This window comes from Ranitomeya variabilis, chromosome 4 (genome assembly GCF_051348905.1).
Source record: "Ranitomeya variabilis isolate aRanVar5 chromosome 4, aRanVar5.hap1, whole genome shotgun sequence".
Lineage (NCBI taxonomy): Eukaryota > Metazoa > Chordata > Amphibia > Anura > Dendrobatidae > Ranitomeya > Ranitomeya variabilis.
Genome location: NC_135235.1, coordinates 758,538,578 through 758,560,616, shown reverse-complemented (window position 1 = coordinate 758,560,616; position 22,039 = coordinate 758,538,578). Strand labels below are relative to the sequence as shown.

General features: G+C 44.7%; 1 protein-coding gene across 1 annotated transcript in view; it reads right to left on the bottom strand.

Moving 5' to 3' along the window:
- Positions 1 to 22,039, bottom strand: part of LOC143766885 (uncharacterized) — a 78,647-nt gene that overhangs the window by 25,279 nt on the left and 31,329 nt on the right. The window contains exons 2-6 of the mRNA XM_077254884.1: positions 1,149 to 1,298; positions 843 to 1,019; positions 637 to 760; positions 456 to 553; positions 168 to 258 (exon numbers count right to left, since the gene is read on the bottom strand). Of these exons, the coding sequence (XP_077110999.1) occupies positions 168 to 258; positions 456 to 553; positions 637 to 760; positions 843 to 1,019; positions 1,149 to 1,226 (568 nt within the window). The 5' untranslated portion in view covers positions 1,227 to 1,298. The remainder of the gene's footprint in view (positions 1 to 167; positions 259 to 455; positions 554 to 636; positions 761 to 842; positions 1,020 to 1,148; positions 1,299 to 22,039) is intronic.

Here is a 22,039-nt window from a genome sequence, read left to right as displayed (position 1 = left end):
CAATGCCCAAAGTCATTTGAACAGTTTTGGGTGGAGGAGAATGCTGTTGTCTAGAGGCAAAAATGGTGATCATGGTAATATGACCGGACTACACCACCGATAAAGCAGCCACAGCCGGTGACTGAGAAGAATCTGTGACCTCTCTGCATTTAGTGGTTACTACTCACCTGGGTAGTCATATGTGGGAATCTCCTCTTTACACCACTCATCACCCCTCACATACGTCTCTGTAGTATTAATATGGGTCAGATCTTCACCCTGAAAAAATATTGTAAAAGTCACCGACAGATGGAGAATTTCCATCTATGATCAGCTCTAATCCTGCCATCTCCACCGTTCTCATCACACAAGTATAAAACATATAATACTGGTGGATAAAACAAGACTGAGCACAAGACCTTCACCGCCGTCTACACATCATAGGGGAGATCTCCTGACACCTTCTCTCAATCTACCTGATGGTCCTGAGGAGCATTGAGATCTTCTTGCTTGCAGTCTTGTGGAAGAAGAGGACGGGGACATCTCTCTGGTGTTGTCCTCTTACTGGATAGATCTGGAGGAAACACATACAGGGAGTGAATTCATTCTTTACATACAGATAATTATAGGCCGTGTGTATTTAGTCCTGTCAATTACCTGGAGAAGTGAGGGGCTGGGGAACCTCCATTATGACGTTCTTGTACAGATCTCTGTGTCCTTCTAAATACTCCCACTCCTCCATGGAGAAATAGACAGCGACATCCTGACACCTTATAGGAACCTGACACATACAATGATACCGTCATCCCCCGATCCCTTCATAGTGTTACTGTATAATGTCCCAGCATTCCCAGCAGTGTCACCTCTCCAGTCAGCAGCTCAATCATCTTGTAGATGAGTTCTAGGATCTTCTGGTCATTGATGTCCTCATGGATCAGGGGGTAAGGTGGAGGCCCCGTGATTGGGCTCAGGGGTCTTCCCCATCCCTCAGACACAGGGTCCTGACAGCGATCACTAGAGGTCTTCACCACTGTGTAATCCTGGTAATGGAGAGACACATTAATAAATCTCACTACAGACATTTCCAGAGTCCTCACCTCTCCAGTTCTGTCCATCTGTTATTCCCATAGATAAGAATGATGTAATGTGACGTCATCAGAATCTCTCACCTCTCCAGTAAGCCGGAAGAGGATCTCTAGGGTGAGGTGTAATATCCTCTCCGCCATCTTGTCTCTGTCCATATCCATCTTTGATGGGGAAATCAGGAAAATTCTCTTTTGTAGAAGATCTTCACTGAGAGGATCCGATATTGTAGAGACCTGAATGAGAAGATGAGCCGATGTAACATCATAAGAATCCTGTGTAATAATACAATTACTGGAGATAATAAGGGAAACATATGAGATTTATTATTTTACAGTATTTAGTTTCCTTCTTTACGTCTACTAATAAAACCTATATATTTAGGCCACAGACAACAAGCAGTTTCTTCCTCGGAGTCGGCAGCTGAATACGTTCCTCATAGACTCATCTTCCATAACGCTAATTCTCGTCTCATTTACCGACCCTGGAATCGGCATTAGCAATACTGCAGGAGATATTCATTACACGCGACATGAGAAATAACTACTTCATGATGAGGACGACATCTTCATCTTCTACTACGGCTCTAGAGACATATGTGGCCAGAGTCGGTCACTGACTCCATCACCACCGGCCGTCTATATGAAGGTTTCCCGTCTTCCCCGCACTGTAATCTTCTATCACGTTAGATCTCAGCTCTGATTCACACACACAAGTTTGAGCACTGTCGTTCAGTGGTTAGCACTGCAGCCTTGCAGCGCTGGAGTCCTGGGTTCAAGCCCCACCCTGGAAAACATCTGTATAAAGTTTGTATGTTTTCCCTGTGTTAGCGTGGGTTTCCTCCGGGTTCTCTGGTTTCCTCCCACATTCCAAAAACATACTGATAGTGAATTTAGATTGTGAACCCCATTGGGGACAGCGATGATAATGTGTGCAAACTGTAAAGCGCTGTGGAATATGTTAGCGCTATATATATAAAAATAAAGATTATTATTATATATATAAAGCTGAGGAGTGCATGTCTCTGTGTGTTTATGTATCTACTAGATGGCAGCCCGATTCTAAAGAATCGGGAGTCTAGAATCCATATATACTTTATTTATTCAAATGTAAGAATAATACAATTAATAAATAATAGTAAGAAAGAACAAAAAATGGCTGCACTCACCAGCTCTTGACAATTCTTGTTATTTAAGGTACAGTTACACAGGATCCATGAACATGCTTATGAGGGGAGGAATGAAAGACATCAGACAACAACTTTGCGTGTTGTGGCAAATGCCACAACAACTGTTCTTTGCTTAAGAACAATAATGTAAATAATAAATAATATGTATCAATAACTATGTATATTGGTATGTTCTATGACATTTTAAAATATTTCATTATTATGTGGAAAAGCTCTTAGTACCCATACTGGCGCATACTTGTGTGCCCATCAGGTATTTTCACAGTAATTTTACATCTGATGGGTTGGTATGAAACGTTTTTAATCATCTCTTGGGCTTAGCTAAGCCTTCATTTTAAATAATTCTAATAAGTACAACAGAAATAAAAGCCTTTTTGTGTATCCAAATTTTTTGTGTTTATTTTTACAGAAGTGTAAAATTTAAGAAATCAACGTTCATAGTACACCGATGGGCTAATATAAGCATGCCCATCAACCACGTCACGGTAGCCTTTGAACTGATGGGTCCTAACTAACTGATTCCTATTTCTTAATACTCAAACCTCTTTCACATCTGCATGTTTCTGATATTTGCAGAAGTAATGTTAAAAACAATACAACTTCCACACTTGGCACCAAAGAACTGACCTACAACACACTTTCAGCAAGTGCCATGCAATGTAGATGAAGCTTGGAGTTAACTTGCAGTAAATGCGGCAAACGCGGCTTCGACAATTGCATTAAATGCAGCCACAACAAAAACACTGGTAAGTGGAGATTTTGTGGCGAAAACTGCAGAAACCACATGTGCCGCACCTGCCGCAAGTGAAGTACAAATTCCGTATACATTGCATGCAACTTACAGCAAGAGTGGCGTGGGTCAGCCCTTAGGCAGGAAGTGCAGAAATAGCCTTTTTTCCACCATAAATTCTCCAAATAGCAGAAAAATGTTGATGTGAAAGCAAAATCTCTATTCTTTCCCTATCTATCTAAATATGTACCTATCTATATATCTATTTCTATGTACAGAACACACCTGGAGATAGAGATGTGTGTGAACAGCCATCCCACCCGTCTCTTACCTGTTCACAAAAACCTCACCCTTTTTAAAAACAAAATGAAATCTCTCAGCAGCTATACTGCTGGAGCTTCAAATACAGGTTCCTATCACCAAATACAGGCATTTGGATGATACACATCTTACATCTTGTACTTAATGTGTGTTCTACTTACCTATAAAAATATGTATTGATATATCATATTTCTAAATTTATGTAGATATGATATAGAGTTATTAACCCTATATGCTAATGAGTACGTATGTTATATACGTATTTCCTACATAAGTACTTAAAATCTATATGTCTATGGCTACACTAATTTTTTTTTGTTTTTGTTTTTTTTCCTTATCTCTATACATAGAATTTGCCTATTGCTGTCTATGTTATTAGAAAAACTGAATAATGAAAAAAAAGAAAAGTAACTTTAAACTAAAATATTTTTGTAGATAATATTACGTGTGAAGACTTTAGTACTATCAGCCAATAATTGTCCTTGAAGTGGTGTATTAACCACTTTAACCCTCACATTGCAACATTGCTTCACCCTGGAAAAAGCAACATACAATTGACCATGGGCAAAAGCAGGTTCTGGTAGATAAATGCCAACTCGATGGAGGGTCTGGCCTTGAGATTTATTTATGGTCATTGCAAATGCGGGCTTGATGGGAAATTGTCTCCGTCTTAATTTAAAAGGTAATCCAGTCTCTGATGGACACAAATCAATTCGTGGAATGAATACCACATTTCCTGCTGCTGACCCACTAATTACTTTAGCCAGTATGATATTGGCATGTAAGGCAGTGACAATGAGCCACGTACCATTGCAGAGACCTTTGTTCGTGTTCAGATTACGTAATAACATGACAATGGTGCCAATTTTAAGTTTCAGCCGATGTGAAGGCATTCCAGTTGGTGTTAGTGAATTCAAAAACTCAAGTGGGTATTGATCGAGGTCATCAGCTTCATCAGGATCGATGGAATCATCACTGATATATTCAGTATAGTCACCTATCAATAAATCCATGACTTGGGAATTGACTTTCTCAACGTCCTCATTTTTTGGACATAAAATTGCATGAGATGCAGCTGTATTTATGCTTTCGGTGTCATTCACATCAATACAAAGATTATCTCCAAAAATTTCAATTATTAAAGAGCCAGTGCATACCATGTCTGGAGGAATTTCAATTACATCATCTCCAAGGTTATGTTCATTAGATAGTTCACCATTTCCCAGTTGAAGCAACCAACTGCTGTAGTGAGGATCAATGGAGCGCATGTTGTTAATAAGTGGCAGGCGAGTAAAATGTTGCCAGTGTTGTGAATATTTTATACAGCTCTCTACAACATCAGTTCTTGTCCCATGAGGGATGACAGGAAGACATTGTCTAAAGTCGCCTCCAAAAACAATCACTTTACCTCCAAACGGTGTTTTTTCTTTGTGAGCTACATTTGTTGTCATGACATCACGTAAAACTCTATCAATGACATGCAATGCATATTTGGATAGCATTGTGCACTCATCAATAATAAAAAGTTTAGTGCTGTGCAAATCTTTTGCTGCATCGGTATCATTCTTAATCCTGGAAACAGATGTTTCATTCACAGGAATTGGAATCCCATAAAGAGAATGAATGGTTTGTCCACCTTGTAGCAAGTTGGCGGCAATTCCAGTAGTGGCAGCAGGTGACACAATGTCTCCTTGTCCTCTTAGCTGATGTAGGAGTAGATGATATAGGTACGTTTTTCCGCTGCCACCAGGACCATCAAGGAAAAAACACTTTGCTGTAGAATTAGTGTCTTCTAAAGCTTGAGTGATAGCATCAAAAGCAAAAAGTTGGTCCTCATTTAGAGTAGCTTTCATTTCAGCAGCTGCTGATAACTCATAATCTTTATCATACTGTGGGAGGAGGTGTTGTTTCTTGACTGGACGTGGCAAATTAAAATCAGTATAAGTTTTGCCATGAGCTTTAAGAACATGTTGGACATCTGTCATAGCATAGCCTTCACAATTGACACACTCCAGAGTGTCGGAGTGGTATGCATAGCAGTAGTCTTCTACAAAGTGTTCCTTAAATTCATCCCATAAGTCCCGAGGTTTAGCTGGAGGACCAAAAATACAAATGTAGGCAAACATGTCACGTAGCTGTGCTGGCATGTTGAGAATACTGGCATCAAGTAATGTATTTCTCCACAGACTATCATCAAATAGTAAGCCAAGAGCTAATGCCGCATCTTTGAAGGTTTCATGTGTGACTCCGTGTACAGTTTTTATGCTGTCAAACCTGGTTGCACCTTTGACATGTAACAATAACAATCTTAAATAGTAGCGTTCTTGGTCTTTCACACTGACAGTATACATTCGTCCAATCACAGAACCACCTGCTCGCTTTCTAACTTCCCAAGAACCTTCTTTCCAAACATAGTTTTCGGGAATTTCACGGTATAAATAAATATGAGCATGATGGTCGTTCTGATTAAGCTTGAAGTAGGCCATAAGTGTAGAATTTTGATGGAGCTTTTGTTTGATGTTTCCAATAGAGTCATCCTCATGAAAATAGAGTGGCTGAGAATGCGGTAGATGTACAGCAAGGCGAATGATGCTATGAGATTGTTTATGCATTGGATATGAGAATATTCGCCAAGCTGCCTCTGGTGCACTGACATATCTTGAATCCATGAATTGGTGTGTTTCATCATGTTGGATGTTAGTCTGGCAGATTTCAAGATTGGCTTTATCATGTCCTTTGTAGACGTATTTAAATAAATATTTCACAGCCTGAATGGAACCACAAACTTCGACATTTATATGGCACTTGTATTTTAATAGCAGGAACGGATTATATGGAACCACCCACGAATTGTCAATCATGTTAGAATGGTGTTGAAAAGATGGGCCAAAGTGTCTGCGATAAGTAGGATAGGCGTCCTTAGCTATGATGGTTCTTCGTTGCAAATCTTTAGGGAAACCTTTTGTACACTTCCCCAGATCCATACAGGGAGAATTTGGGTTGTGTTCTCCACACGGACCATGAATCATATGTTGGAGAACAATTTTATGGAGCTGACGGTAGTGGGTAGGATTGGGAATTTCAGCCCACACTGTATTGTCTATGTCCTCCTCAGTCCTTAATTTGGAGTTGCTGTCCAGAATAATCAAAATGTGAGCGTGTGGAAGGCCACGTTTTTGAAATTCAATTACATGAACCATAGCGCAAACTTTCCCAAATAATCCGTTGTTAATGTCTTTTAAGAGTGCTTCCAGTTTTATTTTGAAAACACGTGCCACCAAATCAGGTCTATGTTCCACACGCTGCCAAGGTTCCAAATTCTCAGTAATCTCATTCCATTTCGGATTACAGGTCATGGTGATGAATAGATCAGGACGACCATATTTAGTCATAATAGCCATGGCATCCTGGTACCGCTGCTGCATATTCCTGGGACTGCCTTCAAACGAAGATGGTAAAATGACCGTTTTTCCAATGGGGATGCCCTTCTCAATGGATTTTTTCTGGAGATGTTCCTGGAGTACACAATAATCCTCTACTTTCAAATCCTTTTGGTGTTGACGGATATAATTTAGGCGATTTGCCTCGATTTTCACATAAGCATCCACTAAGTACTGCTGAGTGAGTTTGCCACCATTCAGGAGTGGATTAAACTGATTACGGACAGACAGCACATAGCAGTAATATTGCAGTTGTGTAACTCTGTGTGGACTTTGCCCTTGTTGCTTGAGGCCATCATGCCAGCCCTGGTCTCCGTAAGGGAAAAATAAAGGATAGAGTAAAGCATCTAAATTACTGTGTAGAATGCTGACCTGTTGTGTTCTTGGCGCCAAAGGATTTTTGGGGTCCGGTTGTAAATGTATTAAAATATCACGATTAAATGGTGTCTCTCCATTGTCATTTTCAAATACGACAGCAACTTCATTGACAGTTGGATTATTATATCGGCGAGGGTCTTGATTCCGATCTTGTTTAAGGGCCATGATGATATTTGGCATGAGAGTGCCATTAGCTTCAGCTTTAAGATGTTCTTCATGTTCCACATCTCGTAACATTTTGTAGGCAGCAACAAAGGGATTCACATTGTCTAACTGAAGAGCAATTATACTCATCAAAGTGGGATGACATTTTTGATTTTGTTCACAGTTTAAACGTTGTTCATTCGCGGTAGCGGTATCCAAAATATACAGTTGGGCATAAGCTGGAACTTGATCATCACTGGGATGTAGGGTTCCAGTACGATGATATATTTGTCCATGTATATGGAAACAGTAAGGGCCATGTCCAGGTGGAGGGGATATATTGGCACCCATGGAGGCAAAAGCAAATGAGCTGTTAATACTATGAATATTTTCCATGAGATTCTTACTGAACTCACTCTCCCCTGTCAGCAATCGTTTAAAGACCTCGGGATATTGGGGTATAGGTATATGCACTTTACTCTTGTGACAACACAGAATAAAATTTTTATCTGCTGGTATCTCAGCATTAAAATGTAATGCTTGACAATGTTCACATAAATAGTTCACAGGACCACAGGAGTGTTCTACTATGGTACTGTCATCATTAGTAAAACCTGTAGGATGTTGAGGTACAGGTTGTGGTAACGGAGCATTGGAATGTTTCTTTAAGCCAACATATATAAAGCGTGGACCTGGAAGAGGATCTTCACTGTCCACAGATTCAATCACTGAGGAGTTGGAAGGTGTATCGTGGTCAGGGTTTATTAATATGGAGGTGCAAGCGGTTTTTTTGCGCCGTTCACGGCGTGCACCAGCTGCATTTGGTAATGGTTTGTTTGTTGCCTTAGAAGAGTCAGGTGTGAAGCATGTCTTATAAGCAGACTTAACGGTGTACAGGCGACGGCGTTTATCATTTGGAGTGTAAGTAGGACAGTGTTTGCGCTTACGTGCAGATTTACCAACGGTTAAAGGAGCTTGAGGCTGCACACATTCTATGAATGGAGACAAAGAAGCTGTATTGTGGGCAGAATCTATGACTGAGGACGTGGAAATATTATGTTTGCAACGTTGAGAGCGCGCAGCAGCAGCTTTATTACTTAATCGATTAGTTTTGTCCTCAAAAGACTCATTAGTAATGCGTTTATTGCAAGCAGCATTAACAGTGTCCAAGCGCTTCTGTCTGTCCTCTGTAGTCTCGTTAGCACGCTGTTTGCGCTTATGTGCGGCATCGGCGGCTTTTCGCTCTGCGTCATTGGTATACTTATTATCAGACCTGATGTTACGTGCGCCATCAGCAGCTTTGGGCTCTGTGTCATTAGTATACTTAACAGTGTCCAGGCGCTTGCATCTATCCTCTGTACTCTTGTTAGCATGCTGTTTGCGCTTACGTGCAGCATCGGTGTCTTTTCGCTGTGCTTCATTGGTATACTTATTATCAGACCTGATGTTACGTGCGCCATCAGCAGCTTTGGGCTCTGTGTCATTAGTATACTTAACAGTGTCCAGGCGCTTGCATCTATCCTCTGTACTCTTGTTAGCACGCTGTTTACGCTTACGTGCAGCATCGGCGGCTTTTCGCTCTGCGTCATTGGTATACTTATTATCAGACCTGATGTTACGTGCGCCATCAGCAGCTTTGGGCTCTGTGTCATTAGTATACTTAACTGTGTCCAGGCGCTTGCATCTCTCCTCTGTACTCTTGTTAACACGCTGTTTGCGCTTACGTGTGGCATCGGCGGCTTTTCGCTCTGCATCATTACCATACTTTATATCAGACCTGATCTTACGTGCGCCATCAGCAGCTTTACACTCTGTGTCATTAGTATACTTAACAGTATCCAGGCGCTTGCATCTATCCTCTGTACTCTTGTTAACACGCTGTTTGCGCTTACGTGCGGCATCGGCGGCTTTTCGCTCTGCATCATTACCATACTTTATATCAGACCTGATCTTACGTGCGCCATCAGCAGCTTTGGAATCTGTGTCATTACTATACTTAACAGTGTCCAGGCGCTTGCATCTATCCTCTGTACTCTTGTTAGCATGCTGTTTACGCTTACGTGCGGCATCGGCGTCTTTTTACTCTGCATTATTAGTATACTTTATATGAGACCTAATCTTACGTGCACCATCAGCAGCTTTGGGCTCTGTGTCATTAGTATCCTTACTATTAGAGCTCATGTTGGCTAAGCTAAACAGCTTTAAGCGTGGTGGTGGCAAACAACAGGTTAATAAGAGGCAGTGTCAGGTAGTAGGAAAATAGCCAGTTAATAATAGGCAATAGTTCTTTGCAGGAATACAGATATTAATTAATAGGCAGTTTATATTGCAGAGAAATTGCTGGGCAATAATGGACAATGTCCTTATGTGGCAAATAATAGAGCAATATACCCAGTGTGGCAAAGAAGAGGTTAATAAACGGCAGTCTCTCAGTATAACAGTCAGTGAATAATAGGCAGTATATGGAGAAAACACCAAACAAAAGTTCAAAATTGGTGTGAAAATGTCACTGAACCACTTCACAACTAAATATATATAGTTTTGGTAAATGGTATTATCATTTTTTTGACGAAATTCGGCAGGAGCTTGAAGAGCGACGTCACTGGGACCGCCTCCACGCAGTAAAAACTTGCTGTGAGGTAAAAATTCAAAAATCACACCAAAATGGCGGGCGGAGTGTGTCACAGTACGGCACATTTCTGATTGGTCGCTCGCGGCAGGCGGCAACCAATCAGAAAAGTGCCGCGCACCACGAAGGCATATATCTTTGTCCACCCTGAGCGGGTGTAGGACGCTGGTGACGTCACTTATCTCCGGACATTATCTCCGGACAAAGCCACGGAAGTTGGCACAAATTGCCGAAAGTAGTATTCTAGGCAATTATATATTAGATTTTAATGTTATCAGTGTTTACCTTTGAACGTTTATATTGTATTGTCCTGTCACCAGCCATGTGTACGATTATCGGCCGAAAGCCTCTCTGGAACCAATAATCACCCCATGTAAAGGTATCTTTATAAGTTAAAGATTCAGAATACTATGACTTTTATCATATCCTGAACAGTCAAGTTTTTTATGAACCGTTAAGGTTTTCTGGTTGAAGTAAAAAAAACTCTGAGTGTTTACAGTTTGAAACCATAAAATGTTGAAAAATTATGTCATTCTTGAGTATATCACTCAATGGTGCTCATAAACGTGTCAAATTTGATCTATAATATACTTTAATATACGTTACTTTAATCTTTAATATACTTAAGAACAGGGCCCCAGACATCACACAGGGGGTCTGAAACACCGCACAGTGGTCCAAAATATCGCTGTGCTCTGCCTGGGGCCCCATATGCTGCCTGGGGCCCCTGTGCTCTGCCTGGGGCCCCATATGCTGCCTGGGACCCCTGTGCTCTGCCTGGGGCCCCTGTGCTCTGCCTGGGGCCCCATGTTCTGCCTGGGGCCCCTGTGCTCTGCCTGGGGCCACTGTGCTCTGCCTGGGGCCCCATATGCTGCCTGGGGCCCCTGTGCTCTGCCTGGGGCCCCATAGGCTGCCTGGGGCCCCTGTGCTCTACCTGGGACCACTGTGCTCTGCCTGGGGCCCCATATGCTGCCTGGGGCCCCTGTGCTCTGCCTGGGGCCACTGTGCTCTGCCTGGGGCCCCATATGCTGCCTGGGGCCCCTGTGCTCTGCCTGGGGCCCCATATGCTGCCTGGGGCCCCTGTGCTCTGCCTGGGGCCCCTGTGCTCTGCCTGGGGCCCCTGTGCTCTGCCTGGGGCCACTGTGCTCTGCCTGGGGCCACTGTGCTCTGCCTGGGGCCCCATATGCTGCCTGTGGCCCCTGTGCTCTGCCTGGGGCCCCATATGCTGCCTGGGGCCCCTGTGCTCTGCCTGGGGCCCCTGTGCTCTGCCTGGGGTCCCATGTTCTGCCTGGGGCCACTGTGCTCTGCCTGGGGCCCCATAGGCTGCCTGGGGCCCCTGTGCTCTGCCTGGGACCACTGTGCTCTGCCTGGGGCCCCATATGCTGCCTGGGGCCCCTGTGCTCTGCCTGGGGCCACTGTGCTCTGCCTGGGGCCCCATATGCTGCCTGGGGCCCCTGTGCTCTGCCTGGGGCCACTGTGCTCTGCCTGGGGCCCCATATGCTGCCTGGGGCCCCATATGCTGCCTGGGGCCCCTGTGCTCTGCCTGGGGCCCCTGTGCTCTGCCTGGGGCCCCATGTTCTGCCTGGGGCCCCTGTGCTCTGCCTGGGGCCCCATATGCTGCCTGGGGCCCCTGTGCTCTGCCTGGGGCCCCTGTGCTCTGCCTGGGGCCCCATGTTCTGCCTGGGGCCACTGTGCTCTGCCTGGGGCCCCATAGGCTGCCTGGGGCCCCTGTGCTCTGCCTGGGACCACTGTGCTCTGCCTGGGGCCCCATATGCTGCCTGGGGCCCCTGTGCTCTGCCTGGGGCCACTGTGCTCTGCCTGGGGCCCCATATGCTGCCTGGGGCCCCTGTGCTCTGCCTGGGGCCCCATAGGCTGCCTGGGGCCCCTGTGCTCTACCTGGGACCACTGTGCTCTGCCTGGGGCCCCATATGCTGCCTGGGGCCCCTGTGCTCTGCCTGGGTGTAGGACACTGGTGACGTCACTTATCTCCGGACATTAGCTCCGGACATTAGCTCCGGACATTAGCTCCGGACATTAGCTCCGGACAAAGCCACGGAAGTTGGCACAAATTGCAGGAAGTAGTATTCTAGGCAATTATATATTAGATGTTTGTGTGTCAAGCCACGACCAGTCCACATAGCAACCAATCACTAAGCATCTTTCATTTCACCAGAGCAGTTTAAAAGAAGCTGAGCTGTGATTGGTTGCTATGAGCAACAGTTTTCCCACTCCACAACACCTCAGCAGACACTGACCGGGTGGGAGAAATCTCGCATCCCTGGGAACATAAGCTCCAGCCATTGTCTGCCCCCCAGAAAGGAGCAGAGAGCACATGACAGAAATGAATCCCCCTCCTCTATTACTGCCGCGCTCTATTGTTACCGGCGTAGAAAATCGCATCATCAGCGGCCGCACACAGAGCCGCACTGCCAGGTTACATAACAGCACATCTCCAGGAACTCCCTGCTCAGCGCCACCCAGCTCGGGACTATGGGATGGAGGATGTGTGATGGGTATATGGGCACGGGACTATGGGATGGAGGATGTGTGATGGGTATATGGGCACAGGACTATGGGATGGAGGATCTGTGATGGGTATATGAGCACTGGACTATGGGATGGAGGATGTGTGATGGGTATATGGGCACTGAACTATGGGATGGAGGATGTGTGATGGGTATATGGCACTGGACTATGGGATGGAGGATGTGTGATGGGTATATGGGCACTGGACTATGGGATGGAGGATGTGTGATGGGTATATGGGCACTGGACTATGGGATGGAGGATGTGTGATGGGTATATGGGCACTGGACTATGGGATGGAGGATGTGTGATGGGTATATGGGCATGGGACTATGGGATGGAGGATGTGTGATGGGTATATGGGCACTGGATTATGGGATGGAAGATATGTGATGGGTATATGGGCACTGGGCTATGGGATGTAGGATGTGTATGATGGGTATATGGGCACTGGGCTATGGGATGGAGGATGTGTGATCTCCCCCTTCGACTACTGCAACATCCTTTTCTGTGCCTCCCTGCTAACACCCTTGCGCTTCTCCAGTCCATCCTTAACTCTGCTGCCCGACTAATTCATCTCTGTCCTCGCTACTCCTCTGCTTCTCCCCTCTGCAAATCTCTTCACTGGCTTCCGTTCCCTCAGCGTATCCAGTTCAAATTACTAATACTGACCTACAATGCTATCTATAACCTGTCTCCTCCATACGTCTCTGAACTAATCTTCTGATATCTTCCATCACGTAATCTCCGGTCCTCCCAAGACCTCCTACTCTCCTCCACACTTATTCGCTCCTCACCCAACCGCCTCCAAAACTTTTCCAGAATATCGCCATCCTCTGGAATTCTGTGCCCCAACATGTCCTACTATCAACCACAATCGGATCCAACAGACGGAACCTGAAAACCCACCTCATCAGGAAAGACTGCAGCCTGCACAGATGCCGCTGCCTCCTCACCACTAGCGGAGATACCGCCTCACCAACACTGGAGCTGCTGCAACCCACAACCTATTGTCTCCTTCCCCACATTCCTGTAGAATGTAAGCCCGCAAGGGCAGGGTCCTCGCTCCTCTGTATCAGTCTGTGATTGTTAGCTTACTGTAAGTGATATCTGTAATTTGTATGTAACCCTTCTCATGTAAAGCACCATGGAATCAATGGTGCTATATATATATAAATAATAATAATAATAATAATAATAATAATAATAATAATAATAATAGTATATGGGCATTGGACTATGGGATGGAGGATAATTATTAGAATTTGTTATAACTAACCACAGTTAGTTACTATGCCCGGGCAATGCCGGGCTCTTCAGCTAGTATATATATATATTTGACAGAGTCATATCTCCCAACTCTGCAGATTGCTTGCTGTCGTTGTAGGCCCAGACCAGATGGTATGGAGATGAATGAGGGAGAACAAAGTACAAAAATAGACTTTCCTTTACTTAACAAGAACTTGATGAGAAGTATATACATCAGATAGAGGGCACAACACTTTATGAATGCTTCTTCTGCATTGTGCAGAGTCAGGAACTTTCCGGTTACATGTGGCAGTACATAACTTTTGTTAGAAACCACAATAGTGCAGCAAACCTGAGCTAATGGCCTCTTCCTGCTCTTTGCCTCCACTATGCTCCCTGCCTGGAATCCGAATTCTTACTGCCATTATATATTTGCTTACCTTCAGAACGTATTATCTGATGTCTCCCTCCTGACACACTACACCCTATCAATTCAGGAGGACTGCAATCATATAGACCAAAAGGTCTGTACTTCTCACTTTCTATCTGACTCATCACAAGGAAATTGTTCTCCTGTGTGCCCATGTAGCTCAGTATGAGGTCTCCGACACAGTATGACGGCCCCCACAGCACCTCACACAGTATTATGGCTAGAGATGAGCCAATATTTCAATGTTTAGTTCGGCTCACGATCACCGAATTATCAATTTTCACCGACTTAATCGTTGACTAAATCATCAAATATAGCCGAACATGCACAGCACAAAAGCCGGTGTTTCCCAAGCTGTGTGACAGCGTAGTATTCACCAGCGTAGCGCTTCTGATCGGCAGTAAAATCATCCCCGCCGGTTAGAGAGCCGCGGTTCTCACAATGTCGGAAGACAGCGTGACCGCTCATCTGTGATCAAAGGTATTAAGTTTACCTCCGGTCACCGGTGTCAGCTGATGGGACTACAGCTCCCATCATCCGACATCTATAGCCACTAATAACAGTGAGAGCTGGAGCATCTGATGGGTGTATTCATTAGCCGCTACTGCGCTATAAATAAATAATAAGAAAAGAAACTGCGTGGGTTCCCCTATATTTTTGATAACCAGCCAGGCAAAACTCACAGCTGGGGGCTGCAACAAGGTTGGTTATCAAAAATAGAGGGGTCTCCCCAAAAGCCGGCAATTCATTTGCCGCATTCAGTGAAATCACACCGTGACAGGTTACAAAAGGATAGATAGAACAGATATATAGACATAGAATACACAGGTATATAGATTTCAGTGACACATAGTGTTGAGCGATACCTTCCGATATTTGAAAATATCGGTATCAGATCGGCCGATATCCAAAAAATATCGGATATAGCCGATACCGATACCCAATACCAATACAAGTCAATGGGACACAAATATCGGAAGTAATCCTGGATGGTTCCCAGGGTCTGAAGGAGAGGAGACTCTCCTTCAGGCCCTGGGATCCATATTCATGTAAAAAATAAAGAATAAAAAATATGGATATACTCACCCTCGGACGAGCCCTGGCTGTCACCGCTGCAAGCGTCTGCCTCCGTTCCTAAGAATGCAGAGTGAAGGACCTTCGATGACGTCGTGGCTTGTGATTGGTCGCGTGACCGCTCACGCGACCAATCACAAGCTGCGACATCATCACAGGTCCTACACTCACTGAATTCTTAGGAACGGAGGCTGCCGGTTGCACCGCTGAGGTCCAGGGTCTGTCGGAGGGGTGAGTATATCCATATTTTTTATTTTTATTCTTTATTTTTTACATGAATATGGATCCCAGGGCCTGAAGGAGAGTCTCCTCCCCTCCAGACCCTGGGAACCATACGCACCGCACACGCCTGGGAACGTATAGAAACTTCCGATTCCGATTTCCGATATCACAAAAATATCGGAACTCGGTATCGGAATTCCGATACAGCGAATATCGGCCGATACCCGATATTTGCAGTGTCGGAATGCTCAACACTAGTGACACACATACATATTATATATATATATATATATATATATATATATATATATATACACACACTAGATGGTGGCCCGATTCTAACGCATCGGGTATTCTAGAATATGTATGTATGTATTTATGTATATAGCAGCCACATAGTATATGGCACAGCCCACGAAACACAGACAGCCATGTAGTATATAGCACAGCCACGTAGTATATAGGAGCCACGTAGTATATAACACAGCCCACGTAGTATATATCACAGCCACGTAGTATATAACTGTCACGATATTGCATGAAATATAATATAAGTTTTAGTCTCTCATTGCCAGCACCTATAGGGTGGACGTTGACCCCCCCCCCCTTCACTTCAGGGTTTAGATTTTCTTTTCAATGGGTGTAGAAGAGCTTTTATTGCTCTGGCCATAAATTCCAAGCTCTGAGTAACCTACTCGCCCCCTCCCATCTGTACTAGTTAGGACTGCTATAGAAGTTCTTTAAAACATGAGGTCCTTTGTCCTAATATTGTAAGATTCTGGGCCAACGACTTGGGCTAGGAAAATAATAAATACATATTGCTAACGTCCATCGGCGGGTCTGTCAGCCCCTGTAAGCATGAGCTTCTAATTCCACCAGGTAAATAAGTATAGATTTCTCTGGAACTGAGTGTCCCTACTAGCCTGAATTTAGTATCTATAGAGAGCAAATCTTAATACAAGATGAATGCTGGGTGTGTTATGATTCTGACATGTTCGGTAGCAGAGATACAGGCATTAGAGAAACTTGTGTTAAATTTACTAAGACTGAAGAGATAGGAGGGACTGTGGAAGCCAGCCCTGTTTGTGATGTCACAAGGCTGTGGTTATTTAAGTGACTCCACTTTACCCAGCATCCAGAGTCTTAGAGAGTCTTAGAGAGTCTTACTTGAGGAGCTGTTCGTATCCAGACCTCCTGATGCACTGGGACATTTGGGGTCCCGCCCACCAGCATGGTTTTGCCTGAAATGGACTGAGAACATGTGTGTCATGGTTCCCAATGGCAGGGACACGGGCAAAAATGGACTAGCTCGAGGAAGATGGTATCTCAGGTAACCGCGATGCTGAACCTAACACGCAAATAAAAGTAGCCAGGGGGTGTGCCTACTTTTTATCCCTAGACACCTCGCGCCAGCCGGAGATCTAACTAACCCCTAGAAGAGGAATACACAGACCTGGCTTGCCTCCAGGGAAACCCCAAAAGTTATAGTAGCCCCCCACATATAATAACGGTTAGGTAAGAGGAAAACACAAACGCAGTATGAATATAGATTCAGCAAAGTGAGGCCCTCTGACTAGATAGATGAAAATACAAAAGAGGACTTCGCGGTTACCTCAAAACCCTAAGCAGCCATCCTGAAACTACCTTGACTCTGTTATCAACTCATGACACCGGAGTAGTAATTTCAGATCACTAGAGCTTCCAGCAGCACGAGAAATATAAATGCATGCTGGACAAAACAAACACAAAAATGACAAAAATTCAACTTAGCTGAATTGCAGACTTGGAGCAGGTAGCAAGCAACAGAGGTGCTCTGGTAACATTGATTGCCGGCGCTAGAGTGACTGAGAAGCCAGACTAAATAGGAAACTCCCAATTTCCTGATGAAAACAGGTGCACTGGAAACACAAGAGAAAAGTCAACCAGTACCACCAGTAGCCACCAGAGGGAGCCCAAAAACAGAATTCACAACAGTACCCCCCCCCTTAAGGAGGGGGCACCGAACCCTCATGAGAACCACCAGGGCGATCTGGATGCGCCCTATGAAAGGCGCGAACCAAATCAGAGGCATGAACATCAGAAGCAGTCACCCAAGAATTATCCTCCTGACCGCATCCCTTCCATTTAACCAGATATTGAAGTCTCCGTCTGGAAATACGAGAGTCCAAAATCTTCTCCACAACATACTCCAATTCACCCTCCACCAGCACAGGAGCAGGAGGCTCAACAGAAGGAACAACCGGTACCTCGTACCTCCGCAACAACGACCTATGGAAGACATTATGAATGGTGAAAGATGCTGGAAGGTCCAAACGAAAAGATACAGGATTAAGAATCTCCAAAATCTTATAAGGACCTATGAACCGAGGTTTGAACTTAGGAGAAGAGACCTTCATAGGGACAAAACGAGAAGACAACCACACCAAGTCTCCAACACGGAGATGATGACCCACACGACGATTAGCAAACTGCTGAGTCTTCTCCTGAGACAACTTCAAATTGTCCACCACATGACTCCAAATCCCGTGCAGTCTATCCACCACAGAATCCACTCCAGGACAATCCGAAGATTCCCCCTGACCAGATGAAAAACGAGGGTGAAACCCAGAATTGCAAAAGAAAGGAGAAACCAGAGTAGCAGAACTGGCCCGATTATTAAGGGCAAACTCTGCCAACGGCAAAAAGGCGACCCAATCATCCTGATCAGCAGACACAAAACACCTCAAATAAGTCTCCAAAGTCTGATTAGTTCGCTCCATCTGGCCATTAGTCTGAGGATGGAACGCAGATGAAAAAGACAAATCAATGCCCATCCTGGCACAGAACGCTCGCCAGAACCTAGATACAAATTGAGATCCTCTGTCAGACACAATGTTTTCCGGGATACCATGTAAGCGAACCACATTCTGAAAAAATAAAGGAACCAACTCCGATGAAGAAGGCAATTTGGGCAAGGGTACCAAATGAACCATCTTAGAAAAACGGTCACACACCACCCAAATGACGGACATTTTCTGAGAAACCGGAATATCCGAGATAAAGTCCATAGAGATGTGCGTCCACGGCCTCTTCGGAATAGGCAAGGACAACAACAATCCACTAGCCCGAGAACAGCAAGGCTTGGCCCGAGCGCAAATATCACAAGACTGTACAAAGGTACGCACATCCCGAGACAGGGAAGGCCACCAGAAGGACCTGGCCACCAAATCTCTGGTACCAAAAATTCCAGGGTGGCCCGCCAACACAGAAGAATGAACCTCTGAGATGACTCTACTGGTCCACTCATCTGGAACAAACAATCTCCCAGACGGACAACGATCAGGCCTATCAGTCTGAAACTCCTGCAAAGCACGTCGCAAGTCTGGGGAGACAGCAGACAAAATCACTCCATCCTTAAGGATACCCGTAGGCTCAGAATCACCAGAGGAGTCAGGCTCAAAACTCCTAGAAAGAGCATCTGCCTTCACATTTTTCGAGCCCGGCAAGCATGAAACCACAAAATTAAACCGAGAGAAAAACAATGACCAGCGCGCCTGTCTAGGATTCAGACGCCTGGCAGACTCAAGGTAAATCAGATTCTTGTGATCAGTCAAGACCACCACCTGATGTCTAGCACCCTCAAGCCAATGACGCCACTCCTCAAATGCCCACTTCATAGCCAAGAGCTCCCGATTACCGACATCATAATTTCGCTCGGCGGGCGAAAACTTTCGAGAGAAGAATGCACATGGTCTCATCACTGAGCAATCAGGACCTTTCTGCGACAAAACCGCCCCCGCTCCAATCTCGGAAGCATCAACCTCAACCTGAATAGGGAGCGAAACATCAGGCTGGCGCAACACAGGGGCAGAAGAAAAGCGGCGCTTAAGCTCCCGAAAGGCCTCCACAGCCGCAGAGGACCAATTGGCAACATCAGCACCCTTCTTAGTCAAATCAGTCAGAGGTTTAGCAACACTTGAAAACCCAGTTATAAATCGACGATAGAAATTAGCAAAGCCCAAGAACTTCTGAAGACTCTTCAGGGAAGTAGGCTGCGTCCAATCACAAATAGCCCGAACCTTGACAGGATCCATCTCAACAGAAGAAGGGGAAAAAATATACCCCAAAAAGGTGATCTTCTGAACCTCAAAGATACACTTTGAACCCTTTACAAACAGAGAATTGGACCGCAAAACCTGAAAAACCTTCCTAACCTGTTGAACATGCGACTCCCAGTCATCCGAAAAAATCAAAATATCATCCAAATACACAATCATAAATTTATCCAGGTATTTACAGAAAATATCGTGCATAAAGGACTGAAAGACTGAAGGAGCATTAGAAAGACCAAAAGGCATTACCAAATACTCAAAATGGCCCTCGGGCGTATTAAATGCAGTTTTCCACTCATCTCCCTGCTTAATCCGCACCAAAGTATACGCACCCCGAAGATCAACCTTAGAGAACCACTTTGCCCCTTTAATACGAGCAAATAAATCAGTCAATAGTGGCAATGGATACTGGTATTTGACTGTAATCTTATTCAACAGGCGATAATCAATACAGGGCCTCAGGGAGCCATCTTTTTTACCCACGAAAAAAAAACCTGTTCCTAAAGGGGATGAGGATGGATGGATATGTCCCTTTTCCAAGGACTCCTTAATATACTCTCGCATAGCAGCATGCTCAGGCACAGATAGATTGAACAAACGACCCTTGGGAAACTTGCTGCCCGGAATCAAGTCTATTGCGCAATCGCAATCCCTGTGAGGGGGGAGAGAACTAAGTTTAGGCTCCTCAAAAACATCACAATAATCAGACAAAAATGCCGGAATTTCAGAGGGAGTAGATGAAGCAATGGAAACCAAAGGTACTTCCGCATGAGCCCCCTGACATCCCCAACTTAACACAGACATTGTTTTCCAGTCAAGGACTGGATTATGAGTTTGCAACCATGGCAATCCAAGCACTAAGACATCATGCAAGTTATGCAACACAAGGAAGCGAATCACTTCCCGATGGTCAGGAGTCATACACATAGTCACTTGTGTCCAGAATTGTGGTTTATTCCTAGCCAAAGGTGTGGAGTCGATACCCTTCAGAGGGATAGGAACTTCCAAAGGCTCTAGGCTAAACCCACAACGTCTGGCAACGGACCAATCCATAAGACTCAAGGAAGCGCCAGAATCCACATAGGCATCCACAGTAATAGTTGATAATGAACAGATCAAAGTTACAGACAAAATAAACTTAGACTGTAAGGTGCCAATTGCAAAAGACTTATCAACCTTTTTTGTGCGTTTAGAGCATGCTGATATAACATGAGCAGACACCACAGTAGAAGCACAACCCATTTTTACGCCTATAATTCTGCCGTTCACTTCTGGACAGAATTCTATCACATTGCATAATCTCCGGTGCCTGCTCAGAAGACACCGCCAAATGGTGCACAGGTTTGCGCTCCCGTAAACGCCGATCAATCTGAATAGCCATAGTCATGGATTCATTCAGACCTGTGGGCGTAGGAAACCCCACCATGACATCTTTAATGGCGTCAGAGAGACCTTCTCTGAAATTCGCCGCCAGGGCGCACTCATTCCACTGAGTAAGCACCGACCATTTTTGAAATTTTTGACAATAAATTTCAGCTTCATCATGCCCTTGAGAGAGGGCCATCAAGGCCTTTTCAGCCTGAATCTCCAAATTAGGTTCCTCATAGAGCAACCCCAGTGCCAGAAAAAACGCATCCACATTGAGCAGCACAGGATCCCCTGGTGCCAATGCAAATGCCCAATTCTGGGGGTCACCCCGCAACAAGGAAATAACAATTTTAACCTGCTGAGCGGGGTCTCCAGCGGAGCGAGATCTCAGAGAAAGATACAATTTACAATTGTGCTTAAAATTCAAAAAACGAGATCTATCTCCAGAAAAGAACTCAGGTATAGGGATCTTGGGTTCAGACATTGGAGCATGTATAACATAGTCTTGGATATTTTGAACCTTAGAGGCAAGAGTATTAAGATTTGAAGCTAAACTCTGGATATCCATTTCTCAACAGCAGAGATCTGAGCCATTCAGGGGTTAAGAGGAGAGAAAAAAAAAAAAAAAACAGCAGATGGCAATTATGGCTAGACAGAACTTCTGAGTACAAAAAAAAAAAAAAAGTGTCAGAAACTTCTTTTTTCTCTCCTTCTTTAGCCAATACTTTTAATACATTGTGGCCGGCAATACTGTCATGGTTCCCAATGGCAGGGACACGGGCAAAAACGGACTAGCTCTAGGAAGATGGTATCTCAGGTAACCGCGATGCTGAACCTAACACGCAAATAAAAGTAGCCAGGGGGTGTGCCTACTTTTTATCCCTAGACACCTCGCGCCAGCCGGAGATCTAACTAACCCCTAGAAGAGGAATACACAGACCTGGCTTGCCTCCAGGGAAACCCCAAAAGTTATAGTAGCCCCCCACATATAATAACGGTTAGGTAAGAGGAAAACACAAACGCAGTATGAATATAGATTCAGCAAAGTGAGGCCCTCTGACTAGATAGATGAAAATACAAAAGAGGACTTCGCGGTTACCTCAAAACCCTAAGCAGCCATCCTGAAACTACCTTGACTCTGTTATCAACTCATGACACCGGAGTAGTAATTTCAGATCACTAGAGCT